The following is a 27,525-nucleotide window of genomic DNA, read 5'->3' as shown; positions in this document are numbered from 1 at the left end:
TTGGCAGAATGGTCTCTTTCTGCACTGAAGGAAATCTACAATTCGTGAGATTTGGCCTTGAAGAAGTAAACCCATACTAAACCAGGAAAGGTAACAGAAAGAAGCCTGAGGGAAGTGGAAATGCTCTACTACTGGGCCAAAAGGCAAGGACTCCAGTCACACCTGTACTAGGTAATAGGTTGATGCAAACTATCTCATCCCTAATTAGTGTGCAGTATCTATTAGGATAGAATTTTGCAATCTCATAATTTTAATCTCAGATCAAAAGCAACACCCTCACTGCTCTGAAAAGTTAAAAAAAACAGCTGCCAAAAGTTAAGAAACATGATAAAATCATAGTGGCACAAATAGTGGAGGTACACTTAGAACTGATTCAGGTTTGACTTCTATCGATGTTACTGACTGCCAATTCCCCAGCCACCAAGACCAACTGTGACATTATCAGTTTTCATGTGATAACACTGCCACCTAATGAGATAAAGCTTACATTAGGGCGCAGACACCTCTTTGATTTTTCACTGTGTATATTCTAGAGAAGGGAGCAGGAAATGAACTGATGTCAGCAACTGCGATTTGTACCTTCATGTACTTGTACTGTAATTGTACAGTACATGATACTGTGCTGTAATTGGTGGGCGTGGTATCCTCTGCTTTCATTGGCAGTGGGATTGGACTTGGAAGGGCATTCAATTTGACAGGATTGTGTTGCACCTGAACGTTGTTCCTTCACATGCTACTGTATAATATCGAAATGCTTCAGTGACAATGTACACTTCAGTGACTAAATCTATTCAATGAATAAAGTATATTTTTGAAATAAAAAGTAATTTGGATGTTCTCCTCTTGTCTGCGTGTGTTTCCTGTGGGTGCTCCAGTTTCCTCCCACAGTCCAAAGATTCTAAGCTGGACCATGCCAACTTTGCCTTTAAGTGGCCAGCTGAGGAACTGTCGAAGGAACTTTAGTCAGACAATAGTATTGTTGTTGCACACACACAGTCCTGTATTCATTGCAATGCAAGGGACTCAGCCTTAAAAGGCCAACAGTCACCCTTGCCCAGAATGTGTGTCTTTCGGTGGTTACGAACGTATTTTTATTCAGAAATCTGTAGTCAATCATATCTTGGCTTCTTCTTCTTGTCCAATTACATATTGATTTGTCAAAACAATAGACGAATCATATTCAACTTTGGTTATGGCTCACTCAAGATAAGGTCATTTGCCTTAGACTCCCGCCACAGAAATTAAATGTGATTCACAACTTCCTCTTTGCTTGAAATGGAGCAAGTTGCAGTTTGCTACATGTCTAACGGCTCTACACCTCGCTTCTACTTGTGACAATTTGTGGTCAGTACTGCTCCACAGATATCTTGTTTTGAACCTGTCTGTCTTGTTTAAATTATCTTTGTTTTATTTTAACCTGATTCACAGAGCACCCAAGGGTGCCTGGTCCCACTGGCACTTGGGGTTAACCCAGCTGCAGATGAATCTCTGTCACCATGCTGTTTCTATAACAGGTTGGACAGGCTAGACAACCTGTCACCCCTAGAAGTTCCTCATAGGTGACCAACACTTCGTACTGTGTAAGTGCTGGATTCCCTTTCTCTTGGTGTCCTCGTGAAATATTCTGGTGAGTGCAAAATGGAAAGCCTCGACAAAATCCATCTTTCTTTTAGCAATACTCAAGTTCACTACTAGCAAACAACTATAATATGTAGGAACAAATTACTGCAGATGCTGGAATCTATGCTGAAAACAACAAATGCTGGAGATTACAGCAGGTCAGACAGCATCTATGGAGACAGAGCAAGCTAATGTTTCGAGTCTAGATGACTCAAAAGGTTAACTATTAATATGCTTTCCTTGAATTTCTTTAGTTCACGTGATCACGAGTCCTTCCCTTCAATTATTTCTTGTTGTAATGTACTTCTGTGTATTCTGAAATATCCCCTTAAATATCTCTCTGTATCTCAATTGACCTTAACCTAATTTTCCAGTTTGCTGGAGCTAGCTTTGGCTGTAATTAAGCAAAAGGATATTGAGGCATATAGTTAGTGTCACTATCTCTGGGCTTCAAGGTCTGGATTCCAGTCCAACCTTCCTTTTTTTTAATTGGAATGTGGGCTTTACTGACCAAACAGTCCACCTGCTGTAGGTTGACCCACACTGTCCTTAGGGAGGGAATTCCAAGATGCCGACCCAGCGACACTGAAGGGATGGCGAGATATTTCCAAGACAGGGTAGTGTGTGACATGGAGGGGAACTTGTAGGTTGTGCTGTTCCTATGTATCTGCTGCCCTTGTCCTTCTAGATGGAAGTTGGTAGGTTTGGAAGGCGCTGTTGAAAGATCTTTGGTGAAGTTCTGCTGTGCATCTTGGAGAGAGTATGCACTGCCACTAGTGAGTGTCAGTGGTATTGGGAATGGATGCTTCTGAATGTGATGCCAATCAAGCCGGCCGCTATATCCTGAATGGTTCCAAGTTTCTTGAGTGTTGTTGGAGCTACATCCACCCAGGCAAGTGAGGAGTATTCCATCACACTCCTGGTTTGTGTCTTGCAGGTGGCTTTGGAAAGTCAGCAGGTAAGTTATTTGCAGCAGTATTCCTAGCCTTTGACCTGCTCTTGTTGCTATTGCATTTATATGGTGAGTCCAGATAAGTTTCTGGTCAATTGTAATCCTCAGGATGTTGACAGTGAGGGATTTAGTGATGGCAAAACCATTAACCGTCAAGGGGTGGTGGTTAAATTGTCTCTAATTGGAGATGGTCATTGTCAGGCATTTTGTATGGCACAAATGCTACTTGCCACTTATTAGCTCAAGCCTGGATATTGTCCAGATCATATTGCATTTGAATGTGAACTACTTTAATACCTGAGGAGTCACGAGTGGTGCTGAACATTGTTTAATCGTCAGTAACCAATTCCACTTCTGACCTTATGATGGAGGGAAAATCGTTGATAAAGCAGCTGAAGATGATTTCAACAAGCACACTACCCTGAGGAACTCCTGCAGAGATGTCCTGGAGCTGAGATGAGCGACCACCAACAATCACGGCCATCTTCCTACATGCTAGGTATGACTGTAACCACCAGAGAGTTGCTCCCCCTCCCTGATACCTATTGATTCCAGTTTTGCTTGTGCTCCTTGATGGCACAGTTGGTGGCAGGCAGGCTCGATGTCAAGGGCTGGACACTCTCACCTCCCCTCTGGAATTTATTGTGCATGTTTGAACCAAGGCTGTAATGGGGTCAAGGAGCTGACTGGCCCTGGCAGAACCCAAACTGAGCATCGCTGAGCAGGTGCTGTTTGATAGCACTGTTGTTGACACCTTCCATTACTTTACTGATGATCAAGAATAGATGGATGGGGCATTAATTGGCCGAGATGGAATCATCCTGTTTTTTGTGTACAAGTTGAATTATTTAACTTTAGCTGCTAGTAAGCAGCATTGGCCTTGGAATTGCAATTGCAGACTGTTCCCACTCAAAGTACAACTACCCTGCCTAAATGGGCACGAGGAGATCAATGCAGCAGGCAAATATTTCACTAACCATACTGAGCTACGGTGGCAGAAAGGACATTTCCGAACACATCTACTGAGATAGTATGGGCTGAGGTTAGAAACAGGAAAGGTCACCCTGTTGGGAGTTTTCTATAGGCCTTGAAATAGTTCTATAGAGGAAAGGATAGCAAAGATAGTAACAGGGCAGTTGTTATGGGGACTTTAACTTTAATATTGAGTGGAAATACTATAGTTTGAGTACTTTAGATGGGTCAGTTTCTGTCCAATGTGTGTAGGGGGCTTTTTGCACTGTATGTAGTCAGGCCTTCAAGGGGCGAGGACACATTGGATTTGGTACTGAGTAATGAACCCAGCCATGTGTTCGATTTGGAGGTAGGTGAACACTTTGGTGATAGTGACCACAATTCGGTTATGTTGGGGGAGGGCAAGATTTAGGATGCACAGGGTGGGGCAGGAAACTGCAGAGTATGGGGCCATGATTGAAATGTGGCGTTTATTCAAGGAACAGCTATTGTGCATCATAGAGTCATTGAGATGTACAGCACGGAAACAGACCCTTCGGTCCAACTCGTCCATGCTGACCAGATATCCCAACCCAATCCAGTCCCACCTGCCAGCAACCGGCCCATATCCCTCCAAACCCTTCCTATTCATATACCCATCCAGATGCCTGTTAAATGTTGCAATTATACCAGCCTCAACTACTTCCTCTGGCAGCTCATTCCATACACGTACTACTCTCTGTGTGAAAAAGTTACACCTTAGGTCTCTTTTATATCATTCCCTTCTCAACCTAAACCTATGCCCTCTAGTTCTGGACTCCCCCATCCCAGGGAAAAGACTTTAATTCCAATTTTTTTTTTACTGAGTTCAAATTTTATCATCTGCCTGATGGGATTTGAACCTGTATCCCAAAGGCATTAGCTGAATCTCCAGATCAATAGTCTGGGCATTGCCTCCTTGAAAAATCAGTCCTATGCTGAATATCTCATTCATCACATTGAAATGCCATTCTTGGGAGACATCTCTATAAACTTGCAATCTGGCATCTTCCAAAGTGCGTAATGGAAAGACAACACAACACTTCAGCAGAGGCCACTTGATACAAGTTCAATGCAACATCCTATGCTTTTTTCTACAGAAAAATAAACCCAAGAATCCGATCTGGCTTGTTACCCTAAAAGCTGAAACCTTCAATGGTTGGTGCACATGGACATCCCTCTGCTGCACCACAATAGTAGTGTAAGCCTTATTTTATATGTACAGTAAAGAGTAATCGCAGATGACAGTTTGGCCTACAGTCAGGCTTTAAGTACGTAATTGTCAGGCATGGAGGAAGTGGTTGAGGGAGGGAGCTGTGGTTTATGAAATAAGTTGAATCTCATGTCAAGGGGAAGAAGAAGGCTTCTGTAAGGATGAGACCTTAAAAGCATTTGAGAGTTACAAGTTAGCCAGGAAGGACATAAAGAGGGAGCTAAGAAGAGCCATGAGGGGGACATGAGAAGTCATTGGCAGGTGGGATTATGGAACACTCTAAAGCTTTCTCTGGGAATAAGGAATAAAAGAATGACTACAGTAAGGTTATGGTCAATGAAGAACAGTAGTAGGAAGTTTTGTGTAGAATCAGAAGAGATAGGGGAAGCACTAAATGAATATTTTTTGTCGGTATTCACATTGGAAAAAGAAAATGTTGTCGCGGAGAATACTGAGATACAGGCTACTAGACTAGATGGGATTGAGGTTGACAAGGAGGAGGTGTTAGCAATTCTGGAAAGTGTGAAAATAGATAAGTCCCCTGGGCCGAATGGGATTTATCCTAGGATTCTCTGCAAAGCCAGAGAGGAGATTGCAGAGCCTTTAGCTTTGATCTTTTTGTCATACTTATCTACAGGAATAGTGCCTCAAGACTTGAAGGATAGCAAATGTTGTTCCTTGTTCAAGAAGGGGAGTCGAGACAACCCTGGAAATTATAGACCTGTGACCCTTACTTCAGTTGTGAGTAAAATGTTGGAAATGTTATAAGAGAGGATTTCTAATCATCTAGAGGTGAATAATTTGATTAGGGATTAGAGTCTAGAGTGTGGTGCCAGATGAAGGGCTTTTGCCCGAAACGTCAGTTTTCCTGCTCCTCCAATGTTGCCTGGCCTGCTGTGCTTTTCCAGCACCACACTCTCAACTATGACCTGTGAGTTACCCAACTTTAAGCAGCCAAATATGACTCTAAGAAGCTATTGAGAATCATTTGTTGGTGCACACATCAGTCAGCTAGAAAGAAAGACTTTCACAATTTTCACAATTAGGGCAGCATGGTGGCTCAGTGGTTAGCACTGCAGCCTCACAGTATCAAGGACCTGGGTTCATTCCCTGCCTCAGGTAACTGTCTGTGTGGAGTTTGCACATTCTCCTCTGGGTTTCCTCCCACAATCCAAAAGATGTGCAGATCAGGTGGATTGGCCATGCTAAATTGCCCATAGTGTTAGGTGCATTGGTCAGACGGAATTGGGTCTGGGTGGGGTACTCTTCGGAGGGTCAGTGTGGATTCATTGAGCTGAATGGCCTGTTTCCACACTGTAGGTAATTGAATCAAATTCTGAATGTCCCAAAGCAACATACAGTCAATGAAGTACCTTTTTGGAAGCATAATGACTCAGAAATGAAGCAGTCAATTTGTGCATAGCAAGCTCCAAAACCAGCAATATGTTTTTGATTGGATCACTTGACATTGATTCAGGGATAGATATTGATCAGGAAAGCAGGGATAGTGCCCTTGCATTTCTTCAATGTCGTGCCACAGAATTTTTGATGCCCACCTGAGAGGAGTAATGGTCAGGCCCTCAGTTGGACGACATATTCAAATCATGAAGTGCAAATGTTCCTCAAATTTGATGTTACATTTCTCTGCTCATGTCTCTGAAGTAGGACTAGGAGTCGCAAATGTCAGTTTCAGAAGTGAGAGTGCTAACTATAAAACTCTCCAATGATCTGCAATTAGAGGAAATTCCTTGCGATGGGTGACTCGATGATTGACTGGGATTCCATGTTTCTTTAAACCAATGCAAACGATCACAGAAATCATTGAACATTGTGTAGAGTGTATGTTTGCTATGCATGTGTGGCAATTGATTTATTGTCACATGGTTACTTTATCCCTTTCTCTGTGCGCAGGAACATATGTGTTTGTGTGTGTGCATGTATGGTATATGGTAAACGCATGAGTGTGTATGCATCTATATGATACCTGTATGTGTACACACATGTCGTGCACGTGTATGATGTGAGTCTGTAGGTACATGCATATGCGTGTGGTACATATCATGTATATGTGTGTAAATAGGCGGCACAGTGGCTCAGTTGTAAGCACTACTGTCTCACAGTGACACGGTTCGATTCCAGCCTTGGACGACGGTCTGTGTGGAGTTTGCACAATCTCCCTGTGTCTGTGTGGGTTTCCTCCAACTGTTCTGGTTTCCTCCCACAATCCAAAGATGTGCAGGTTGGGTGAATTGGCCATGCTAAATTGCCCACAGTGTTCAAGGATGTGTAGGTGCATTAGTCAGGGTAAATGTAGAGTAGTAGGGGAACAGATCGGGGTGGATTATTCTTCAGAGGGTCTACGTGGACCTGATGGGCCAAATGGCCTGTTTCTATACTGTAGAGATTCTACGATATGTATTTGGGCACAATGTGGTAGATGTTTTGTTCATGTGTCTATGTATGCATGCCTGTAAGAACAACAAAGAGTGAAAAACGTTCATAGGAAATGCTTCTGGAATCCAAATGATATCAGTAACTTATGGAGATGTCCTTAAACAGAAGATTATGATTGCATGCATTACAGATGCTACATAAACATGAGTCATTTTGATCTAGATATAGAGTAAACAAACCAGATTAACAAAATGGTTGGTTTCAAGAATGCGTACAAGATGAAAGTTAAACCACAAGGAACTAACTTTAGGACAGGTTATCCTAGATTCAGTTTTATGCAATGAGATGCTGTTCATTAATAATCTTGTTATGAAGGTTTTTTATGATCACAACACAGTAGAATTCTTCATCCAGATAGGAAATTAAATAGTCCAATTCATAACTAGGGTCCTAAATCTAAACAAAGGAAATAACAAAGTACGAAGAGAATTGGCTGCAATAAACTGGGTACTTTCTTTAAAAGTTTTCCAGTGGATAGGAACTGGTTAATATTTATGGAACAAATGCATGCATTGCAGTGTTTAGACACTTCCTTTGAGTAAAAGAAAACAACAGAAAAGGTGGTCCGGTCTTGGTCAACAAACGGAATTAAGGAAAGCATTAAATTCTAAAAAAGGTGTTATGTAAAGTTGCTAGAAACATTAGAGCCAGAGTGTGGTATTGGAAAAGCAAAGCAGGTCAGGCAACATCCAAGGAACAGGAAAACCTGCTCCTTGGATGCTGTCTGACCTGCTGTGCTTTTCCAGCACCACACTTGCGACTCTGATCTTCAGCATCTGCAGACCTCACTTACTCCCTGCTAGAAACATTAGCAAGCTTGAGGAGTGGGTGCATTTTTGAATACAATAGAAAGAGACAAAGATTGCGGTGTGCGTAAGAGTAAGCTTACAAGAAATATGAACGAGGACTGTAAGAGTTTTTGTATTAAAAAAAAAGAAAAGGATTAATCGATATTCTACAACTCTTTTAGAAATGGAGGCATCGTACAGTCTGAGAGGGGAGAATTGACAATGGAAAACAAGGAAATCGCACAGCAATTAACAGCGACTTTTGTCCTATCTCCCTTGGTTGGATGACATATCCAAAACATGACAGTGCAAATGTTCCTCAACTTTGAGGTTAGATTTCTATGCTCAAGTGCCTGACGTGGGAGTAGGAGACACAAGTGTCAGTTTCAGAGGGGAGAGTGCTAACTATTAGTCCTTTCTACTTCAATAAAACAAAGGAACTGAAAGAGCTCCTCAAAGATCCACAAAAAATTGCAATTAACAGAAACTCACTGCAATAAGTGATTCAGTGATTGATTGGAATTCCAACATGTTTCTTTAAACCAATGCAAAAGATGACAGAAACCAGATTTACACTGAACATTGTGTAGGGAGCATGTTTGTTGTGAGCATGTGACATTTAACTTGTTGATACATGGTTCCTTTATCGCTTTGTGTGTGTGTGCATGTGTGTTGTCGTATGTCTATGGTGAATGTGTGAGTGCATATGTGCCTATGTGATGCTTGAAATTGTGTGTGTGTGTGTGTGCAATGCATGTGTGTAGAGTGTGCCTGTAGCATGTATGCAAATGTGCACGTGGTACATGTCATGTACATGCCTGTGCGTATGTATATCTGCACAAGGTGATGCATGTTTTGTTCATTTATGTATGTATGCAGGCATGTAACAAGCAACTAAGTGCGGAAAACAATAGTGGGAATTACTTCCAGTCCTCCAAACAATAGCAATAACTAAGGGGGCATTCTTAGGCAGGCATTTATGGATGTATGCAATATAGGTGCTACATTCCCATGTGTTATTTTGATTCAGATACAGACTGAGCAAGTGAGATGAACAATAACATTGGCAGATGAATTCCAAGAGTGTGTACAAGTTAAAACTTAAAACATGAGAAACTAACACTAGGGCAGGTTATCCGAGATTTGTGCAATGGTTTTATGCAATGAGATGAGATTGATTAATAATCTTATTATGAAGGTCCTTTACGATTAAGTGATCACAACACTCATTCATTCAGATAGACAGTGAAGTTGTCCGATTCAAAACCAGGGTCCTAAATCTAAACAAAGGAAACTACAATGTATGAGGAGAGAGTTGGCTGCAATGGACTGAGTACTTTATTTAAAAGCCATGACAATAGATACAAATGATTGATATTTATGGAAAAAATGCATTCATTGCAGTGGTTAGATATTCCCATTAGGCAAAGGAATGCAACAGGAAAAGTGGCCCAGCCATAGTTTACGAAGGGGATTAAGAGAAGCATTAAATTCTAAAAAAAAGCATGCATATAATGTTGCTAGAAAAAGTAGCAAGCTTGAGGAGTGGGTGCATATTTTAATAAATAGAGACAGACCAAGATTGAGGTGTGCCTGAGGGTAAACTTACAAGGAACATAAATGAGGACTGTAAGAGCTTCTGAATGGAAGATGATAAGGATTAGTGAAGAATCTATGAGAAATGGAGGCCCCTTACAGTCTGAAAGGGGACAACCAGAAAATAGCAGAGCAATTACCCAGTAACTTTTGTTCTGACTCACAGAAGAAGACATAAAAACATCTCCGAAATGATACAGAAGCAAATATCTTTTGGGAAGGAGGGATTGAAGGAAATTAGTGTTTGTAAAGAAAAGTAGTGCAAGAGATATTAATGGGCTGAAAGCTGATAATTGAAAGCTGAAAGCAAAGCTTTTTAATCCACCTCCCAGGGTTCTAAAAGAGTTTGCCATGGAAATATTAGATATATTGGTTGTCACCTTCCCAAATTCTGTAGGTTCTGGAACCGTCTCAGCAGACTGGAGGTCAAATGTGAACTATTGTTGAACCAAGAAGGGAGAAAACCAGGAATTGCAGACCAATTAAGCCTAACATCAATAGGAGGACAATGTTAGAGTATATTATAAAGAGTGTGATACAGGACAGATTGAAAATATTGACATAAAACACAAAGTTAACATGATTTGTTGGGAATTCTGTTTGACAATCCTACTAGGGTTTGTTTGAGGACATTACTATCAGAACAGATGAAGGAAAATCAACAGTTGTGAGTGTATCTAGATTTTAAGAAAGCTTTTGACTAAATTCCACATAAAAGGTCACTGCACAAAATCAAGACAATGGGATATCAGGATGGATTGAGAATTGATTGGTAGAAAGTACATGGACAATAGGAACAAGTGGGTGGTTTTCAGAGTAGAGGGTAGTGACAAGTGAATATCATAACAAACAATGCTTGCACCCCAGATATTCACAATTTATGTGAATGGCTTGGATCAGGGGATTGACTGTAATATTCTCAAGCTTGCGGAAGACACAAGATAAGATGGGACTGTGAATGGTGAGGAAGATGTAAAGAGGTTTCACGACAACTGAAACATGGCAGATGCAGTATATGATGAATAAATGTGAAGTTGTTCACTTTGGTAGGGAAAACAGAATGGCAGAGTATGAGTTAAATGGTGATATATTGAAAAACGTTGATGACCTGGGTATCCTTGGACGGCAGTTATTGAAGGCAAGCATTCATGTGCAGTAAGCAATTAGGAATGCAAATGAGATTTTGGCCTTCACAAAAGAAAGTTTGAGTAGTTAGTATGAATGTCTTACTGCTGCTGTACAGGACATTGGTGAGACCACATCTGGAGTACTGTGCACAAAACTATTTCACACTTTCCTGAAGTATACTCCAGATTTTTACCCATTCACTCAACCTATCTATCGGCAACTCCATATGTCTTCTTCACAACATACTTTCCTACCTATCTGACACCACCTAAATGTTTAGCCCCCATCCCTTTACTCCCTTTGTCTAAGTGTTGATGTCAATTGTAAATGGTTGAGGCACCTGCAAGACTCTACTCATCACATCCTGCAAATTATAGACCCACTTATGCATTCTACATAGAACATAGAACATAGAAGAATACAGCGCAGTACAGGCCCTTTGGCCCTCGATGTTGCGCTGATCCAACCCACCTAACCTACACTAGCCCACTATCCTCCATATGCCTATCCAATGCCCGTTTAAATGCCCATAAAGAGGGAGAGTCCACCACTGCTACTGGCAGGGCATTCCATGAACTCACGACTCGCTGAGTAAAGAATCGACCCCTAACATCTGTCCTATACATACCACCCCTTAATTTAAAGCTATGCCCCCTCGTAATAGCTGACTCCATACGTGGAAAAAGGTTCTCATGGACAACCCTATCTAAACCCCTAATCATCTTGTACACCTCTATCAAGTCACCCCTAAACCTTCTTTTCTCCAATGAAAACAGCCCCAAGTGCCTCAGCCTTTCCTCATACGATCTTCCTACCATACCAGGCAACATCCTGGTAAACCTCCTCTGCACCCGTTCCAGTGCCTCCACATCCTTCCTATAGTATGGCGACCAAAACTGCACACAATAATCCAGATGCAGCCGCACCAGCGTCTTATACAACTGTAACATGATCTCAGGACTCCGGAACTCAATTCCTCTACCAATAAAAGCCAATACGCCATATGCCTTCTTCACAGCACTATTTACCTGGGTGGCAACTTTCAGAGATCTGTGTACATGGACACCAAGATCCCTCTGCTCATCCACACTACCAAGTATCCGACCATTAGCCCAGTACCCCATCTTTTTGTTACTCTTACCAAAGTGAATCACCTCACACTTACCCACATTGAACTCTATTTGCCACCTTTCTGCCCAGCTCTGCAGCTTATCTATATCCCGCTGTAACCTGACACATCCTTCCTCACTGTCAACAACTCCACCGACTTTCGTATCATCCGCAAACTTGCTCACCCAACCTTCTAGCCCGTCCTCCAGGTCATTTATAAAAATGACAAACAGCAATGGTCCCAAATCAGATCCTTGCGGAACACCGCTAGTAACTGCACTCCAAGATGAACCTTTACCATCAACTACTACCCTCTGTTTTCTCACTGCCAGCCAATCTTCAATCCATGCTAATTTATTAACTGCTCAGAAGTTTCATTTTCTGCAATAATCTCCCAATTGGCACCTTATCAAATGCCTTCTGGAAATCCAAGTTCAGTACATATCTAGGATTCCCTCAATCCACACACATGTAACTCCTTCGAACAATTCTGATAAATTAGTTAAACATGATTTCCTTTCAATGAAACTATGCTCACTCTTCCACATGCATCCAGATAAAGCCTTTGGTTTTTTTTTAAAATCTCTGTAACATCTAGTCATGATTGTTGAGGTATTCCCAGGATTTTATTCTCTGCCACTTTCTGCCATTCTCTGATGCTCATTTTTCATGTTATTATTTTCCCCTCTTACCTGTCTCTACCACATTTTTCACCATTTAATTCCTTGCCCCCATTATTTACTTTAAAAAGCCCCAGTAACAGACTCAAAGGACAACACAGCCCATTCTCATTCTTCCCTGGTAAGAGTTAAGGAGAATCCAAAGGGTTTTTACAAATACATTAAGGACAAAAGGGTAACTAGAGAGAGAATAGGGCCCCTCAAAGATCAGCAAGGAAGCCTCTGCATGGAGCCGCAGGAGATGGGGAGAAATTAAACAAGTATTTTGCATCAGTATTTACTGTGGAAAAGGGCATGGAAGATATAGAATGTAGGGAAATAGATGGTGACATCTTGAAAAATGTCCACATTACAGAGGAGGATGTGCTGGATGTCTTGAAACGCATAAAAGTGGATAAATCCCTGGGACCTGACCAGATGTAACTTAGAATTCTGTGGCAAGCTAAGGAAGTGATTGCTGGGCCTCTTACTGAGGTATTTGTATCATTGATAGTCACAGGTGAGGTGCCGGAAGACTGGAGGTTGGCTAATGTGGTGCCACTGTTTAAGAAAGGTGTTAGGAACAAGCCAGGGAACTATAAACCAGTGAGCCTGACATCGGTGGTGGGCAAGTTGTTGGAGGGAATCCTGAGGGACACGATGTACGTTTATTTGGAAAGGCAAGGACTGATTAGGGATAGTCAACATGGCTTTGTGCTTGGGAAATTATGTCTCACAAACCCGATTGAGTTTTTTGAAGAAGTAACAAAGAGAATTGATGAGGGCAAAGCAGTGGACATGACCTTTATGGACTTCAGTAAGGCATCCAACAAGGTTCCCCATGGGAGACTGGTAAGCAAGGTTAGATCTCATGGAATACGGGGACAACTAGCCATTTGGATACAGAACTGGCTCAAAGGTAGAAGACAGGAGGTGATGGTGGAGGGTTGTTTTTCAGACTAGAGGCCTGTGACCAGTGGAGTGCCACAAGGATCAGTGCTGGGTCCACTACCTTTCATCATTTATATAAATGATTTGGATGTGAGCATAAGAGGTATAGTTAGTAAGTTTGCAGATGACATCAAAATTAAAAATCAATCAACACCAGGTTACAACGCCAGCACTGCTCCTAGGTCAACCACCTGATGAAGGAGCAGCGCTCTGAAAGATAGTGCTTCCAAATAAATCTGTTGGACTATAACCTGCTGTTGTTTGATTTTTAACTTTGAACATACCAGTCCAACACCCGTGTCTCCAAGCCATGACACCAAAATTGGAGGTGTATTGGACAGCGAAGAGGGTTACCTCAGATTACAACAGGATCTTGACTAGATGGGTCAATCAGCGAGAAGCGGCAGATGGAGTTTAATTTAGATAAATGAGAGGTGCTGCATTTTGGGAAAGCAAATCTTAGCAGGACTTATACACTTAATGGTAAGGTCCTCAGGAGTGTTGCTGAACAGAGATCTTGGAGTGCAGGTTCATAGCTCCTTGAAAGTGGAGTTGCAGGTAGATAGGATAGTGAAGAAGGTGTTTGGTATGCTTTCCTTTATTGGTCAGAGTATTGAGTACAGGGGTTGGGAAGTCATGTTGCGGCTGTACAGGACATTGGTAAGGTCACTATTGGAATATTGCGTGCAAATCTGGTCTCCTTCCTATCGGGAAGATATTGTGAAACTTGAAAGGGTTCAGAAAAGATTTACAAGGATGTTGCCAGAGTTGGAGGATTTGAGCTATAGGGTGAGGTTGAATAGGCTAGGGCTAATTTCCCTGGAGCGTGGGAGGCTGGGAGATGATTTTATAGAGGTTTATAAAAGCATGAGGAGCATGGTTAGATAAATAGACAAGGTATTTTCCTGGGGGTGGGGGAATCCAGAACTAGAGGGTATAGGTTTAGGGTGAGAGGGGAAAAGATATAAAAGAGATCTAAGGGGCAACTTTTTCACGCAGTGGGTGGTACGTGTATGGAATGAACTGCCAGAGGAAGTGATGGAGGCTAGTACAATTACAACATTTAAAAGGCATTTGGATGAGTATATGAATAGTTTGGAGGGATATGGTCCGCGTGCTGGCAGGTGGGACTAGATTGGGTTGGGATATCTGGTCGTCATGGACAAGTTGGACCGAAAGATCTGGTTCTGTGCTGTACATCTCTATGACTCTATAATAGATGAGGATATGCCGGGAATGATGCTAGGCATAGCTAAAGTTGAGGTGCCAACAGAGTCAAGCTCCAACACAGGATGACATGCATGCCTGCAGCTTAACCAGCATGCAACAGACAAAATTAAATGATCTTCCAGCTAACAGATCAGATCTAAGCTCTACAGTCCGACCACAACTAGTGGTGAACAATGGTGGACAATGAAATATCTATCAGTAGGTGGAGATTTAATGTTTTTGCGAAGATCTATAGCTCGGTTTGTGGAGTGAGGTGTTTGGTTACCTCACCGAGCTGCTGGGTTATCTTGCGGTCAATTCATTACCATCATCAGTGTGACTTCCATGAAGCATCAGGAACGTTTCGGGTGTAACCCTTAATCAAGATGAAACAAGAACTTCACCTCCTGGTGCTGCCTGGCTGGCTGTGTTCTTCCAGCCTCCTGCTTGTCTACTTTGGATTCCAGCCTCTGCAACTTTTTTTTGCCTCTAATGAGGGAGCCCTGGCCGACAGATTTAAACAGGAGTCTCCTTAGTCAAGGGACTGGCTCTGGGCTGGCCGGGCAGAGTCCATGTTCTGTGTATGTGTAAATAAAAAGTTTAAAAATCCCACTCCAACAGGTTTAATTGGAAGCACTAGCTTTTGGAGTGCTGCTCCTTCATCAGGTGGTTGTGGAGTAAAAGATTGTAAGACACAGAATTTATAGCAAACATCTACAGCATTGTGAGAAACAAAGCTCACACACCTCAATAATTGCAGTCCGAGACAAAATCTGAATCAGCAGTGTCCTTTATTTTACACTTGCAAGTGGGTGAGATGTCCAGTGCCTATAAGGTAGAGGACATACACACACCAAGTTCAATTTATACATAATATTTATATGATTTGATGTCTTTTGTTTTACATCGCTCCTCCCCTGCTTACATCGTCCACTTCCCTAAGACCGGCCCCCATTACCCCTGTTTATCTCTTGCCTTATCCGGCCTTGTCTGTGACAAAATGCTTATTTCTGGCCTCACAAGGCTGTTTGACCTCATCCTGCTGTAGGTCATTGTTAGGCATATTCTTTCTTCATCATTATCTACCCCCTCCATCTGTGCCTTTCCCAAGGCTGTTCTGATCCCTATGGCCCCTTTAATTGGGGTTTGTTCCTGTGTTTTTATAAAAGTGGGAAGCAGATGTTTATACCTACTGTTTGTACAGGCGTATCTAGCTTAACTTCATCCCCTCACAACATCTTATCTATTTGCCCATAATGTCTACCTTCTGACATACAGTTTTAGCTAATACAAAAACAATTATATATTTCCTCCACATCGTTTCCATTCTTGTTGACTCAGCTCTTGGCTAAAACAATTACACACTGGTGTGAGTTCATTTTACTTTGTAAAATGGAATTGCAGAATTGCAGAAGTAACATTAATTTACCTATATCCCACAGCATGATGTAACTGAAATTATACATTGAAAAATACCTTGATTGCTTGTTAAGTCTCTCATCTTCAGTTACATCACACTATAAACTTTCGCTATAAATTCTGCGTCTTACGATCTTATACTCCACAACCACCTGATGAAGGAGCAGCGCTCCGAAAGCTAGTGCTTCCAAATAAACCTGTTGGACTATAACCTGGTGTTGTGTGATTTTTAACTCCGTACACCCCAGTCCAACACCGGCATCTTCATATCCTAAATAAAAAGTGACTTTGTGACAGGATAGTAGCCTCTGTGCAGTTATTTCAGTCACGGTAGCCATCCGACTGTTCTCGATTGCCTGGGGAAAGCCCCAACTGGTTCACCAATGTTCTTTAGCAAAAGAAATCTGCCATCCTTACCTGGTCTGGCCTGTGTGTGACTCCTGGCACACAGCAATGTGTTTCGCTCTTAACGACTTCCAGGGGGACTCACTACATGTTGACCCGAATGAACACCCACAGATGAATCTTTTGTTTTCAGTGCTGCACACACTTTCAGCACCAAGGATGGTCTTTTGGATGCACCCTTCCCCAGAATTGTGCCTGGCCAATGCAAGCGCAAGTACATTTTTGTTTAAGGAAGGCACGACCACGTCAAACCCAGATTGTAAGACAACGAACACCCGCTTGGAGCGCAATTGTGGCGGAGCCTGCACGCCCGAGCAGCGAAGCGGCCAGGACCCGGTAAAAGGTTCAGGGAGCCGGGGAAGGGGGTGAAGTCGGAGGGTCGGGGGTGAAGTGGGGGGGGGGGGTGATCCCGAGTGCATTGCAACCCAACGCGGTGAGGTCTCTGCGCCCCCTTGCAAGGGCGAATGCCCGGTCAGTCTGGAAACCTTCGGCCGCTGGGAACATCTGAACGGCCGGCGATGATTGACAGCTGAGGGGGGACCAGCCAAAAATACAGCAGCAAATATAGCAGCGGAGTGAGAGGGAGGATTCACCCCACTGCCCAAATAGGCACGTCTCTCGCTGGAGGTTCAGAGAGTAGCTCCCTCCCTTGTCACTTACGCGATATTTCCCATTGCAATTCCCAGATCCGTTTGTCAGCAAAAATCAAAGGAATCTCAAGTGTCGCAGCTCGCTCGTTGCTCATTCAGACAGCTGCTACTGTCAAGAATAAACTGCTGGCCCCAGGTAAGATCATCTGCTGCCCACTTCTTTCACCCCTTTACTTTTAAGTGCCCCACAACCGTTTAAAGTTGTGGTCGCGATCTGCCCTTTTGAGACAAGTTTAACAGTGAACTTCAAAATTTTGAAGTGGGGTGATTTTGTCTGAAGGAATAAAGGGGCTGAGAACAGAGGACCAAAGTAAGGTACAAGTCCCGAGGTGAGTGTTAAACTGCATCTTGTGGAATGAAGTGGTCTTAAAGTGAAGCTCTGGGATTAATTTTGAAAGTAAATGAAGAAGGAATTCCAATCAAAACATTTTCAGACAGCGGTGAAAATGTGGAAATTGCTCCAATAAGGGATGTTTGAACAGATAGGATGTGATGCCTTTTATTATTAGGGAATACTTGCATTTGAACAGGGGTGATGGCCTTGCGATATTATCACTGGTCTCTTAATCTAGAGACCTAGGTAATGTTCTAGGGACCCAGATTTGAAACCTGCCATGGCAAATACTTGAATTTAATAAAATTCTGCACTTAAATGTGTAACGATGACTATGAAACTGTTGAAAATCCCTCTAGATGGCTAATGAAGGAAACTGATCTCTGTAACTCTGTATTTTGGTCCACTCTTAAGTGTCCTCTGGACAATTAAAATAAATCTCTATGGGATAAATGTCTATGTGGGGTGGATGGGGGGAAGGTAATGGTGTTGTGGTACTATCACTGCACTGTTAATCCAGAGACCCAGGTAATGTTCTGGGGACCTGGGTTCCAAGCCTGCCCTGGCAGACAATGGAATTTGAATTAATATTTTTTTAAATCTCTGGAATTAAGAGTCGAATGATGACCATGAATTAATTGTTGACTATGGAGGTCCTGGGCCTCCTTCACCGCCGCTCCCTCACCACCAGACGCCTGGAGGAAGAACGCCTCATCTTCCGCCTCTGAACACTTCAACCCCAGGGCATCAATGTGGACTTCAACAGTTTCCTCATTTCCCCTTCTCCCACCTCACCCCAGTTCCAAACTTCCAGCTCAGCATTGTCCCCATGACTTGTCCGGACTTGTCCTACCCGCCTATCTCCTTTTTCACCTATCCACTCCACCCTCTCCTCCCTGACCTATCACCTTCATCCCCACCCCCACCCTCCCCTAGCTTCTCTCTCCACGCTCCAGGCTCACTGCCTTTATTCCTGATGAAGGGCTTTTGCCCGAAACGTCGATTTCGAAGCTACTTGGATGCTGCCTGAACTGCTGTGGTCTTCCAGCACCACTAATCCAGAATCTGGTTTCCAGCATCTGCAGTCATTGTTTTTACCTTGTTGGGAAAACCAACCTGATTCACTGATGTTCCTTTCGAGAAAGAATACTGCCATCCTTACCTGGTCTGGACTACATGTGACTCCAGTTCGACAACAATGTGGTTGACTCTTAACTTCCCTGTGGGCAATTAGGGATGGGCAATAAATGCTGGCTTGGCCAGTGATGACCACATCCCATGAATGAATGAAGAAAAAAATAAATGCCAGTGACAACCCTGTTCCATTCATGATTAAAAAATATTTCTTCAACACCTTTCTTGATTCAGAATGTCGAAAGAAATTAAATAAGCTTTTGGGGAAATGTGGCAACCAATTTATACACAGCAAGCCCCGAGAATAATTCTTTTGATGTATAGTTTTAGGCCTATGTCCATAAGCTTGGGTTCAAGACAGACTGGTCAAGGCAAAGACAAATTCAAGAACTTTCATCAGGCTTCATGGTTCTTTATAACACTCCATATTGGATAGTGCAGTGCATGGTATTCAGAGATGAAATATTTTGTCTGCAGCATTTCAGATTTGCAAATCGAGGCAATGTTCATGAAGTGAGAGTGGCACAGGTATACAACAATGCAAGGACAAAGAGCTGGTAACACTGGAGATCTGAAACAAAAGAAACTGAAATTGCTGGAGAAACTAGTCTGACAGCATTTTTGGAGAGAAAAACACCAAGATAATCTTTTGCGCGCAGTGATCCTTCATCAGATGTATACAGTGTCCACCAGATCATAAAGTTGTCTTGTTATTGATTCCTATATTTGAAACATATATTTTTTTTAATTGCAGGCACCATGAACTATTTCCGATATATCAATGCAGTAAGTGCAGCTCGAAAAGCTTCACCGATTAGAGAGCTGAGTAAGTAGAGACACAAATCTGTCATTGCTAATATTGAATTATTTTAAATCAAAACCTAGAGAGATTTAATCACCTGTCCTGTCCATATTGTGGTCCTTGTGTGATTAATGAGAGAATCTAGTGAAGAGGCTATAGGTTTGTACAAAACCTGTTATTGTACACCAATGTGGGTAAAAATTTATGGGAAAATTACTTATGAGTAAAGTCCCAATAAGTCTTTGTAAAGTCAATTGTTTGAATTCATTTTTGTTTATGTTGGTGGCTCAGTGGTTAGCATTGCAGCCTCACAGTGCCAGGGACCTAGGTTCAATTCCACCATAGGATGACTGTCTGTGCGCAGCTTGCATATTTTCACTGTATCTGTGTGGGTTTCCTCCCATTTTCCAAAGATATGCAGGTTAGGTGGATTGGCCACGCTAAGTTGCCCATAGTATCCAGGGGATGTATAGGCTCGGTGGATTACCCCTGGGAAATGTGGGGTTACTGGGATAGGGATGGGTCTGTGTGGGACTCTCTTCAGAGGGTCGCTGTGACTCAGTGGGCCGAATGGCCTGCTTCCACACTGTAGGGAATTTGAGTGACTTGAAGTCAAATCCATAATTGAATAGTTTTTCTCTGAAATAGGTGGATTCTGAGAAAAAGCAAATTTTAAGAGGCAGGCTATGTCTGATTCTGCATTTGTAGCCTTTTACCTGCACAGTTATTCGACAGCAGAGTCCAAGCTGTTTCAAGGTCTCTCTCTCTCTCTCTCACACACACACACACACACACACACACACTCTCTCTCTCTGTCTATGCCTGGAAAGGTGTTTCTTCACAATGGTTAAAGATGGGATCTCCCTTTGTCTGCACAGCATATCTTTTCTGAATCATTCAAGATGGCCACTGTAAGCAAGTGATTTTGTGAAAATGAACTAAGTAAGTCATGCTGTTTTTTAGTACAAAATATAGATTTTATTACAGATAAGAACAGAAGAATCATCTGACCCCTCGAGCCTGCTCCACCATTCAATAAGACAATGGCTGATCTTTACATCAGAATGTCAAAAAGAAATGAAATAAGCTTTGGGAAATGTGGCAACCAACTTATATACAGCAAGCCCCTAGAGTCATTCTTTTGTTGTATAGTTTTAGGCCCATGTCCATAAGTTTGGGTTCAAGACAGACTGAACAAGGCAAAGACAAATTCAAGAACTTTCATCAGGCTTCAAGGTTCTGTATAATACTACATCTTTAATCCCTTTACTGTTCAAAAGTCCATCTATCTTTGCCTTAAAAACAAATTCAACGAGGTAGCCTCAACTGCTTCACTTTAGACAGGCAGGAGGCTGGAAGAAAATGCAACAAGCCAGGCAACATCAGGAGGTGGAGAAGTCGACATTTTGGGTGTAACCCTTTTTCAGGACTGTTTCACTGGGCAGGGAATTCTAAAGATTCACAACCCTTTGGGTGAAGAAGTTCCTCCCAACATAACAAATTGCTGGAAATTCCCAGTAGCTATGAGAAATCCAGGTTCTTTTCTTGATCTGCTTCTTTTTCAAATCCACATTTTTAAAGTCATGTTAATCGCTTTCCAGAAACAGTTTTTTTCCCCAATCTTGGGGAACTCTTGGCTGTTAACGTTTTTTTCCGGTTAATGCTGAGTTACATTCTCTGAACGAGTTGTCAATTAACTCCATTAGTTATCATTAGTTCAATAAGTGTTGTTACCCTTCTGAGCATATCTCTGCCTCCACCATGGAGAATATGCTGTTGTATAAACAGGTGACTTGCAGCAGTTATGATTTTACTTTGTGTCCATTCCAGTTGTAATCATAGAACAGTACAAGACAGGAACAGGCCCTTCGGCCACCACGTCCAAGATGCTATTCTAAACTAATCCCATCTGACTGCAAGTGGTTCATGTCCCTCAATTCACTGTCCATTCATATGTTTGTCCATATGTCTTAACTGTTGCTATTGTAAAAGACCTGGGGTTATTTGGAGGTCAAACGATATCCATCCTATCCACGCATTAGTCAAATGCTATTTTCAGTAAAATCTTCCTCTCTGACCTTCCTCAATCCCTTTACACACAGCTAATTTTAATTGTTCCTTGCTCAACACAATTAATTCAGAAAAAGTAATTAAGCTGCCATCACTCCTTCCTCCAGGAGAGAGAGGTTGCAGGTTCTGGAACATTCCACTTGTTTCTCAGGCTTCATGGTACTGTGCAGGTGCTCAATGGTGTTTATAAGCATTTTAGTGTTGGCAGATTAACCCTTTTACAAATATCTATTGCCTTTAATAGCTTCATTTACCTAAACATTACCATACCATGGTCCATGAGAAACAGGAGCAGAAGTGGGGCCATTCGACTCATCACGTCTCCTCCACCATTCAGTGACAGCTTGGCTGAGCCAGATCTGATCGTCCTCAACTCTACCTTCCAGCTTTATCCCTATACCTCTTAATCCTTTAATGATTTGAAATCTGCCTACCTCAGCCTTGGATGTTCTTAATGACCCAGCCTCAACAGAACTCTGCTGACAGGAATTCCACAGATTTGTCACTGTCATGAGAGAAAAAAAAATCCACCTTATCTCTGTTTTAAATGGGTGACTTCTTAATCTAAGATTATGCCTTCTGTCCTAAACTGTCCCACAAGAAGAAACAGTATCTACCCTGTAAAGTCCCCTAAGAAGCTTACAGGTTTCGATAAGGTCTTCTCTCGTTCTTCTAAACTCCACTGAGTACAGTCACAACCTACTGGACCCCTCCTCATACCCAGGATCAACCCCGTGAAGCTGATGTGGGTTCCCTCCAATGCAGCGTAGCTATTCTTTAGCTAAGGGACCGAAACTGTTCGCAGCATTCCAGCTGAAGTCTGGCTAGTGTTTTGTATATTATTCGCAATTGCCTTTCTTACTTGCCTTCCCTCTGAACTTGGATTGTAGCATTTTATAATTCGTGCACTGGGATCCCCAAATCTCTCTGTACCACAGCTTTCAGAAATGTTTCCACCTTTAAATAATATTCAGTTCTTCTAATCTTCCTGTCAAGTTCAAAACTGCCAAGTGTCACATTTTCCAACATTACATTCTATCGAGGCAAAGGTGAGGACTGCAGATGCTGGAACGCAGAGTTTGGATTAGAGTGGTGCTGGAAAAGCACAGCAGGTCAGGCAGTATCCGAGGAGCAGGAAAATCAATGTTTCGGGCAAAAGCCCTTCATCAGGAATTACATTCTTGTCTGTCGAGTTTTGCCGTGTTTTAACCAACCTATATCACTCTGTAATCTCTGAGTCATCCTTCATTCTTGCCTCCCAACTTATGTTTGTGAGATCTGCCAAATTGACAACAGTACATTCACACCCATCATCGCAGTCATTAATGTATCTTGTAAACACCCATTGTTATCTGTGAACAACACTCCATGTGTTGCAAAAGATTTTGCAGTTTCTCTATCATCCTTCCAGTGTTTCACAACTCAACTGTACTCGAGTCCAACCACTTTGAGTGGGTGTCTACAATAACTAGGAACACTGAGTACATGAAAGGACCTGCATAGGCATAGAACATATAACATTACAACGCAGTACAGGCCCTGCGGCCCTTAATGTTGTGCTGCTCTGTGAAACCAATCCGAAGTCCATCTAATGTACACAGTTCCATTTTGTCCATATGTCTATCCAATGACCACTTCAATGCCCCTAAAGTTAGGTCTGCTACTCCTGTTGCAGGCAGTGCGTTCCATGCCCCTACTCTGAGTAAAGAAACTACCTCTGACATCTGTCCTATATCTATCACCCCTCAATTTAAAGCTATGTCCCTTTGTGCTAGCCATCACCATCCAAGGAAAAAGGCTCTCGCTGTCCACCCTATCTAATCCTCTGATTATCTTATGTGCCTCAATTAAGTCAGCTCTCAACCTTCTTCTAACAAAAATATTCTCAAGTACCTCAAACTTTCCTTGTAAGACCTTCCCTGCATTACAGGCAGCATCCTAGTAAATCTCCTCTGAACCCTTTCCAAAGCTTCCACGTCCTTCCTACAATGCAGTGACCAGAACTGCACGCAATATTCCAAGTGCAGCCACACCAGAGTTTTGTACAGTTGCAGCATGACCTCATGGTTCCGAAACTCAATCCTTCTGCTAGTGAAAGCTAACACACCATATGCCTTCTTAACAGCCCTATCGACCTGGGTGGCAACTTTGAGGGATCTACGTACATAGACGATATGCAACCAAGTCCAGGGTTCACCCAGCCATTCTCACGGTTATGGGGGAGCAGCTGGTAATAATTTTTGACCCTGTTGGCTCTCTGGGCACTGCCCCACCAAACCTGGTCACCAGATGCAACTTTGTGCTAACACCTTCATCTTGGACAGCCCTGGATAAGGTGGGATGCTCTTCAGAGGGGCAGCATGGACTCAATGGGCTGAATGGCCCACTTCCACATTGTAAGGATTCCATGAGGTGGGTTCAATCTGGCTTGCTGCCCCTGTGTCGTAACAGATATGTGGAAGATGTGATGGCTTCTGGTTTTCATTTTAACAAAGTGGTAATTATTATTGAAGATATTGATTAATTCAGCGAATTTTGTTTCTGCATGTGTTCAAATCCCCCACACATCAACACAAGTACAGTCAGTAATATTATCACATGACTGCATCACTTAATAAACATGTTGATGAGAATGAAAAAGGAATCCCTGAAAACCAAAACAAATCTACACAAACCAGAAATCTAAAAAGGAGTCCTTGAGAAAATATTATTTGACCCCAGCCTTGAAGTCTTTTGGCACCCTTCTCGAACACATTCCCGCCTGGTTTTTGTCATCCATTAGCTTGGAAATTTTACATTTGGCGACCAAATTCAAAGCGTTGCCTAACCCATAAACCCCCTACATTCTCCCCATACACTTGAATACCATTTCTATCCAAATAATCATCTGTTGCTCGCTTGAATGCCTCAACTGAACCTCCATCCACCACAATTCCAGACAGTGCATTCTGTGCCCTAACTACTTACTGTGTGAAAAAGTTTTATTTTCTGACATCACCCTTGCTTCGCTTGCACATCACTTTAGATAAGTGCCCTCTCGTTTTCACTCCTTTTATGAGCGGGAACAGCTTCTCCTGTTGTGACTTTAGGAAGAATCCTTGTGGATTGGGAGGCAGGAAGTTAGAATTTGACATTTGCTAAATGCTGGAGGGAAGTATTGTGTGGTCCCTTTAAAAGATTGTGTGCTTTTTCTGGGCTTAGACATTTAAAATGGATGTCTGTGAGCAAAGGCTTGAAAGTTTGTAAGTACACGGAGTCAGAACTGAAACATTTGTTTTGAAAGGCCGTACAGTTATCAGACCCGCAGCAGTTATTTTTTATAACAAGACAATAGGCTTTTGAATTTAGCCTATCAATTTGAACCAGGTACTTGGATACCAAAGAGCTATTAAATTTAAGCCTGTTGGTTTTGACAACATAGGACCAATCCTACTGTAGATATATTGATATGTCATCACGGTTATAAAAAGGTGATAGTTGGACAAAGACCTCAGAGCAAATGGCCCTCAGCTCTCGAGAGAGAATCACTGACATTCACAGCCACCTCTAAGTCTTAGAGAAAGCATCATTTAAACAACAGTGATACCAAAGGCACAACTAGTTAACATTCCTGACAGAAAATTGACAAAGAAGACATTCCTGACAACATCAACAGAGAAGGCACAGAACATCAGTGTCGCTGGGTCAAAATCCTCAAGAGGCAATTGCGACAGGCAGCAAATGCTGGCCCAGCCAATGGCTCCCACATTTTGTGAAAAATAAAGTCGTGATCAATTTGCCAAAGTACTATATTGACTACATGGGCTGGCATGGTGCCTCTGTGGTTTGCACTGCTGCCTCACATGGCCAAGAACCTGGGTTCAATTCCAGCCTTGGGCAACTGTCTGTGTGAAGTTTGCACATTCTCCCTGTATCTACTTGGATTTCCCTTGAATGCTCCTGTTTCCTCCCACAGTCCAACAATGGGTGGCACGGTGGCACAGTGGTTAGCACTGCTGCCTCACAGCGCCGGAGACCCGGGTTCAATTCCCGCCTCAGGCGACTGACTGTGTGGAGTTTGCACGTTCTCCCCGTGTCTGCGTGGGTTTACTCCGGGTGCTCCGGTTTCCTCCCACAGTCCAAAGATGTGCAGGTTAGGTGAATTGGCCATGCTAAATTGCCCGTAGTGTTAGGTTAGGGGTATGGGTGGGTTACGCTTCGGCGGGGCGGTGTGGACTTGTTGGGCCGAAGGGCCTGTTTCCACACTGTAAGTAATCTAATTCCAGAAGACGTGTAACCTGACTGTAATTTCAGAGACTGATCTTTAAAAAAAGTATAAGTGGGTCTTGTATTTATTGGAACAGCGTACCATTAAAATTTTGCTTTATTCAGGAATAGTAGTTAGAAGGGAATTATTTTGTCATTAATAGTTTGGATGATTTGTTCACTGTTAGAGTTAGATAAATAAATTTCTACTTGTTGATTTTGAAATGAATGACAGGGATATATTTTATTTAACCACGAGAAGTTTCTGAAAAGCAAGTTACACCACTTTTCACACTCTACAGATTATTATGTGTGGTACTCTTTGGGTATTTTGATTTTAATTCTCAGTATGAGGTCAACCTCCACATTCCCTACCTAATTTATCCAGCCTGCTCATGATTTTGAAAACATCTATCAAATCTTCCAAGGAGGGCAGTCATAGCATTTTCAATCCACCCTCATAGCTGAAGTTTCTCATTCCTGGAACCATTTGAGTAAATCACTTCTGTATTCTCTCCAATGTGTTTTACATTTTTCTTTCTCTAATGTGGCACCCACAACTACACAGTTGCCCAGCTGAGGTCTAACAGGATTCTTGCACGTGTCTTACAGTATTTGCCGCCCTTTGCTGTTTCTCAGCTCCACTCAAACAACTTCTACAATTTGTACTTCCGATTTAGCGCCCTCTCTCACTACCGATCCCATCCCCTTATTAACATGTTGCCCAACTTTTTTTTTTTCCTTTTTGCCTGTCCTTCCTAAGTCTCCTAAGTTTCCTTTTTGCCTGTTCCTTCGCTGTCGCTGGGTCAGAATCCTGGAATTCTCTCCCGAGCATCACTGTGGATCCCCCTGCAGCAGGTGGACTGCAGCGATTCAAGAAGACAACTCACTACTTTCTTCTCAAGGTCAACGAGACAATAAATGGCCCACAAATGAATAAGAAAACGTTAAATATCAGTCGCATTATTGTTATGACAGCAAAAACATTCCCATTTCCTTACATTTAAGCAAACTGTCACCTGCTTTGTTGCAATGCCAAATGCATTCAGGTGGTAACTTTAGCTCTGCATTTTGTTACGACATGGGGTAAACCGTCCAGCTTAATTTCACACCAGCAACACAGAGAAGATCTATCCCGTGTAGTAATCTGTAAAAATCGAGTGGTCAAGAACAATTTAAAGTAAAGGTTAACAACTTTATTTCTTAAGGCATAACAGAGAATAATTAACTAAACACTTTTACTCCAACGAAATGGTCTCATATTCTTATCTTTAAAACATTCTGAGAATGTAAGCGGATTGTGGTCAATGTACACAATCATCTCCGACACATTGCTTGTGACATTCACATTAAAATGCTGTAAGGCCAGTACCAAACTCAATAGTTCCTTTTCGATTGTGGATTATTTCCTGTGGTGAATGTTGACCATCTTCGAAAAGTAACCAACTGGCATTTCAATCCCATCCTCATTCTCCTCAATTGTAATCTATGTTTTTCTACCTCTACTGCACTTGTCTGTTTCTCTGACACACATAAGTATTTGAGTAATTTCAGCTTTACTTTTGTCCGTGGTTAAATCCAAATCTAACATCTTTGCTGATTCTAAAAGTGTGGCCTTTTTCTTTCCTTCTAACCTTTCTTGGCAAATTTGAGAATCATCTTCAAATCCCAGAACCTCTTTAGCAATTCTAAGAGCCATATCTCACACTTTTAATTTAATCAACTACAAGTCACCAAAATTAAGCAAACTGTCTCACCTACATTTTATTTAAAACTCTGGGACACTAACCTAAATC

General features: G+C 42.3%; 1 protein-coding gene and 1 long non-coding RNA gene across 3 annotated transcripts in view; one reads left to right on the top strand and one right to left on the bottom strand.

Moving 5' to 3' along the window:
• Window positions 1-17,064, bottom strand: part of LOC140494990 (uncharacterized) — a 49,616-nt gene extending 32,552 nt beyond the window's left edge. Inside the window, exon 1 of the long non-coding RNA XR_011964057.1 lies at window positions 16,507-17,064. This is a non-coding gene — a long non-coding RNA (uncharacterized lncRNA). The remainder of the gene's footprint in view (window positions 1-16,506) is intronic.
• Window positions 16,785-27,525, top strand: part of aadat (aminoadipate aminotransferase) — an 87,164-nt gene continuing 76,423 nt past the window's right edge. Inside the window, exons 1-3 of one of the 2 annotated variants that reach the window (XM_072594554.1) lie at window positions 16,785-16,830; window positions 17,181-17,280; window positions 19,367-19,438. In XM_072594554.1, the coding sequence (XP_072450655.1) occupies window positions 19,372-19,438 (67 nt within the window). In that variant the 5' untranslated portion in view covers window positions 16,785-16,830; window positions 17,181-17,280; window positions 19,367-19,371. Of the gene's footprint in view, window positions 16,838-17,180; window positions 17,281-19,366; window positions 19,439-27,525 lie in introns of both variants that reach the window. The other variant, XM_072594555.1, reaches the window with a different exon arrangement.

This window comes from Chiloscyllium punctatum, chromosome 2 (genome assembly GCF_047496795.1).
Source record: "Chiloscyllium punctatum isolate Juve2018m chromosome 2, sChiPun1.3, whole genome shotgun sequence".
Classification (NCBI taxonomy): Eukaryota; Metazoa; Chordata; class Chondrichthyes; order Orectolobiformes; family Hemiscylliidae; genus Chiloscyllium; species Chiloscyllium punctatum.
This window is presented reverse-complemented; position numbering and strand designations above follow the sequence as displayed.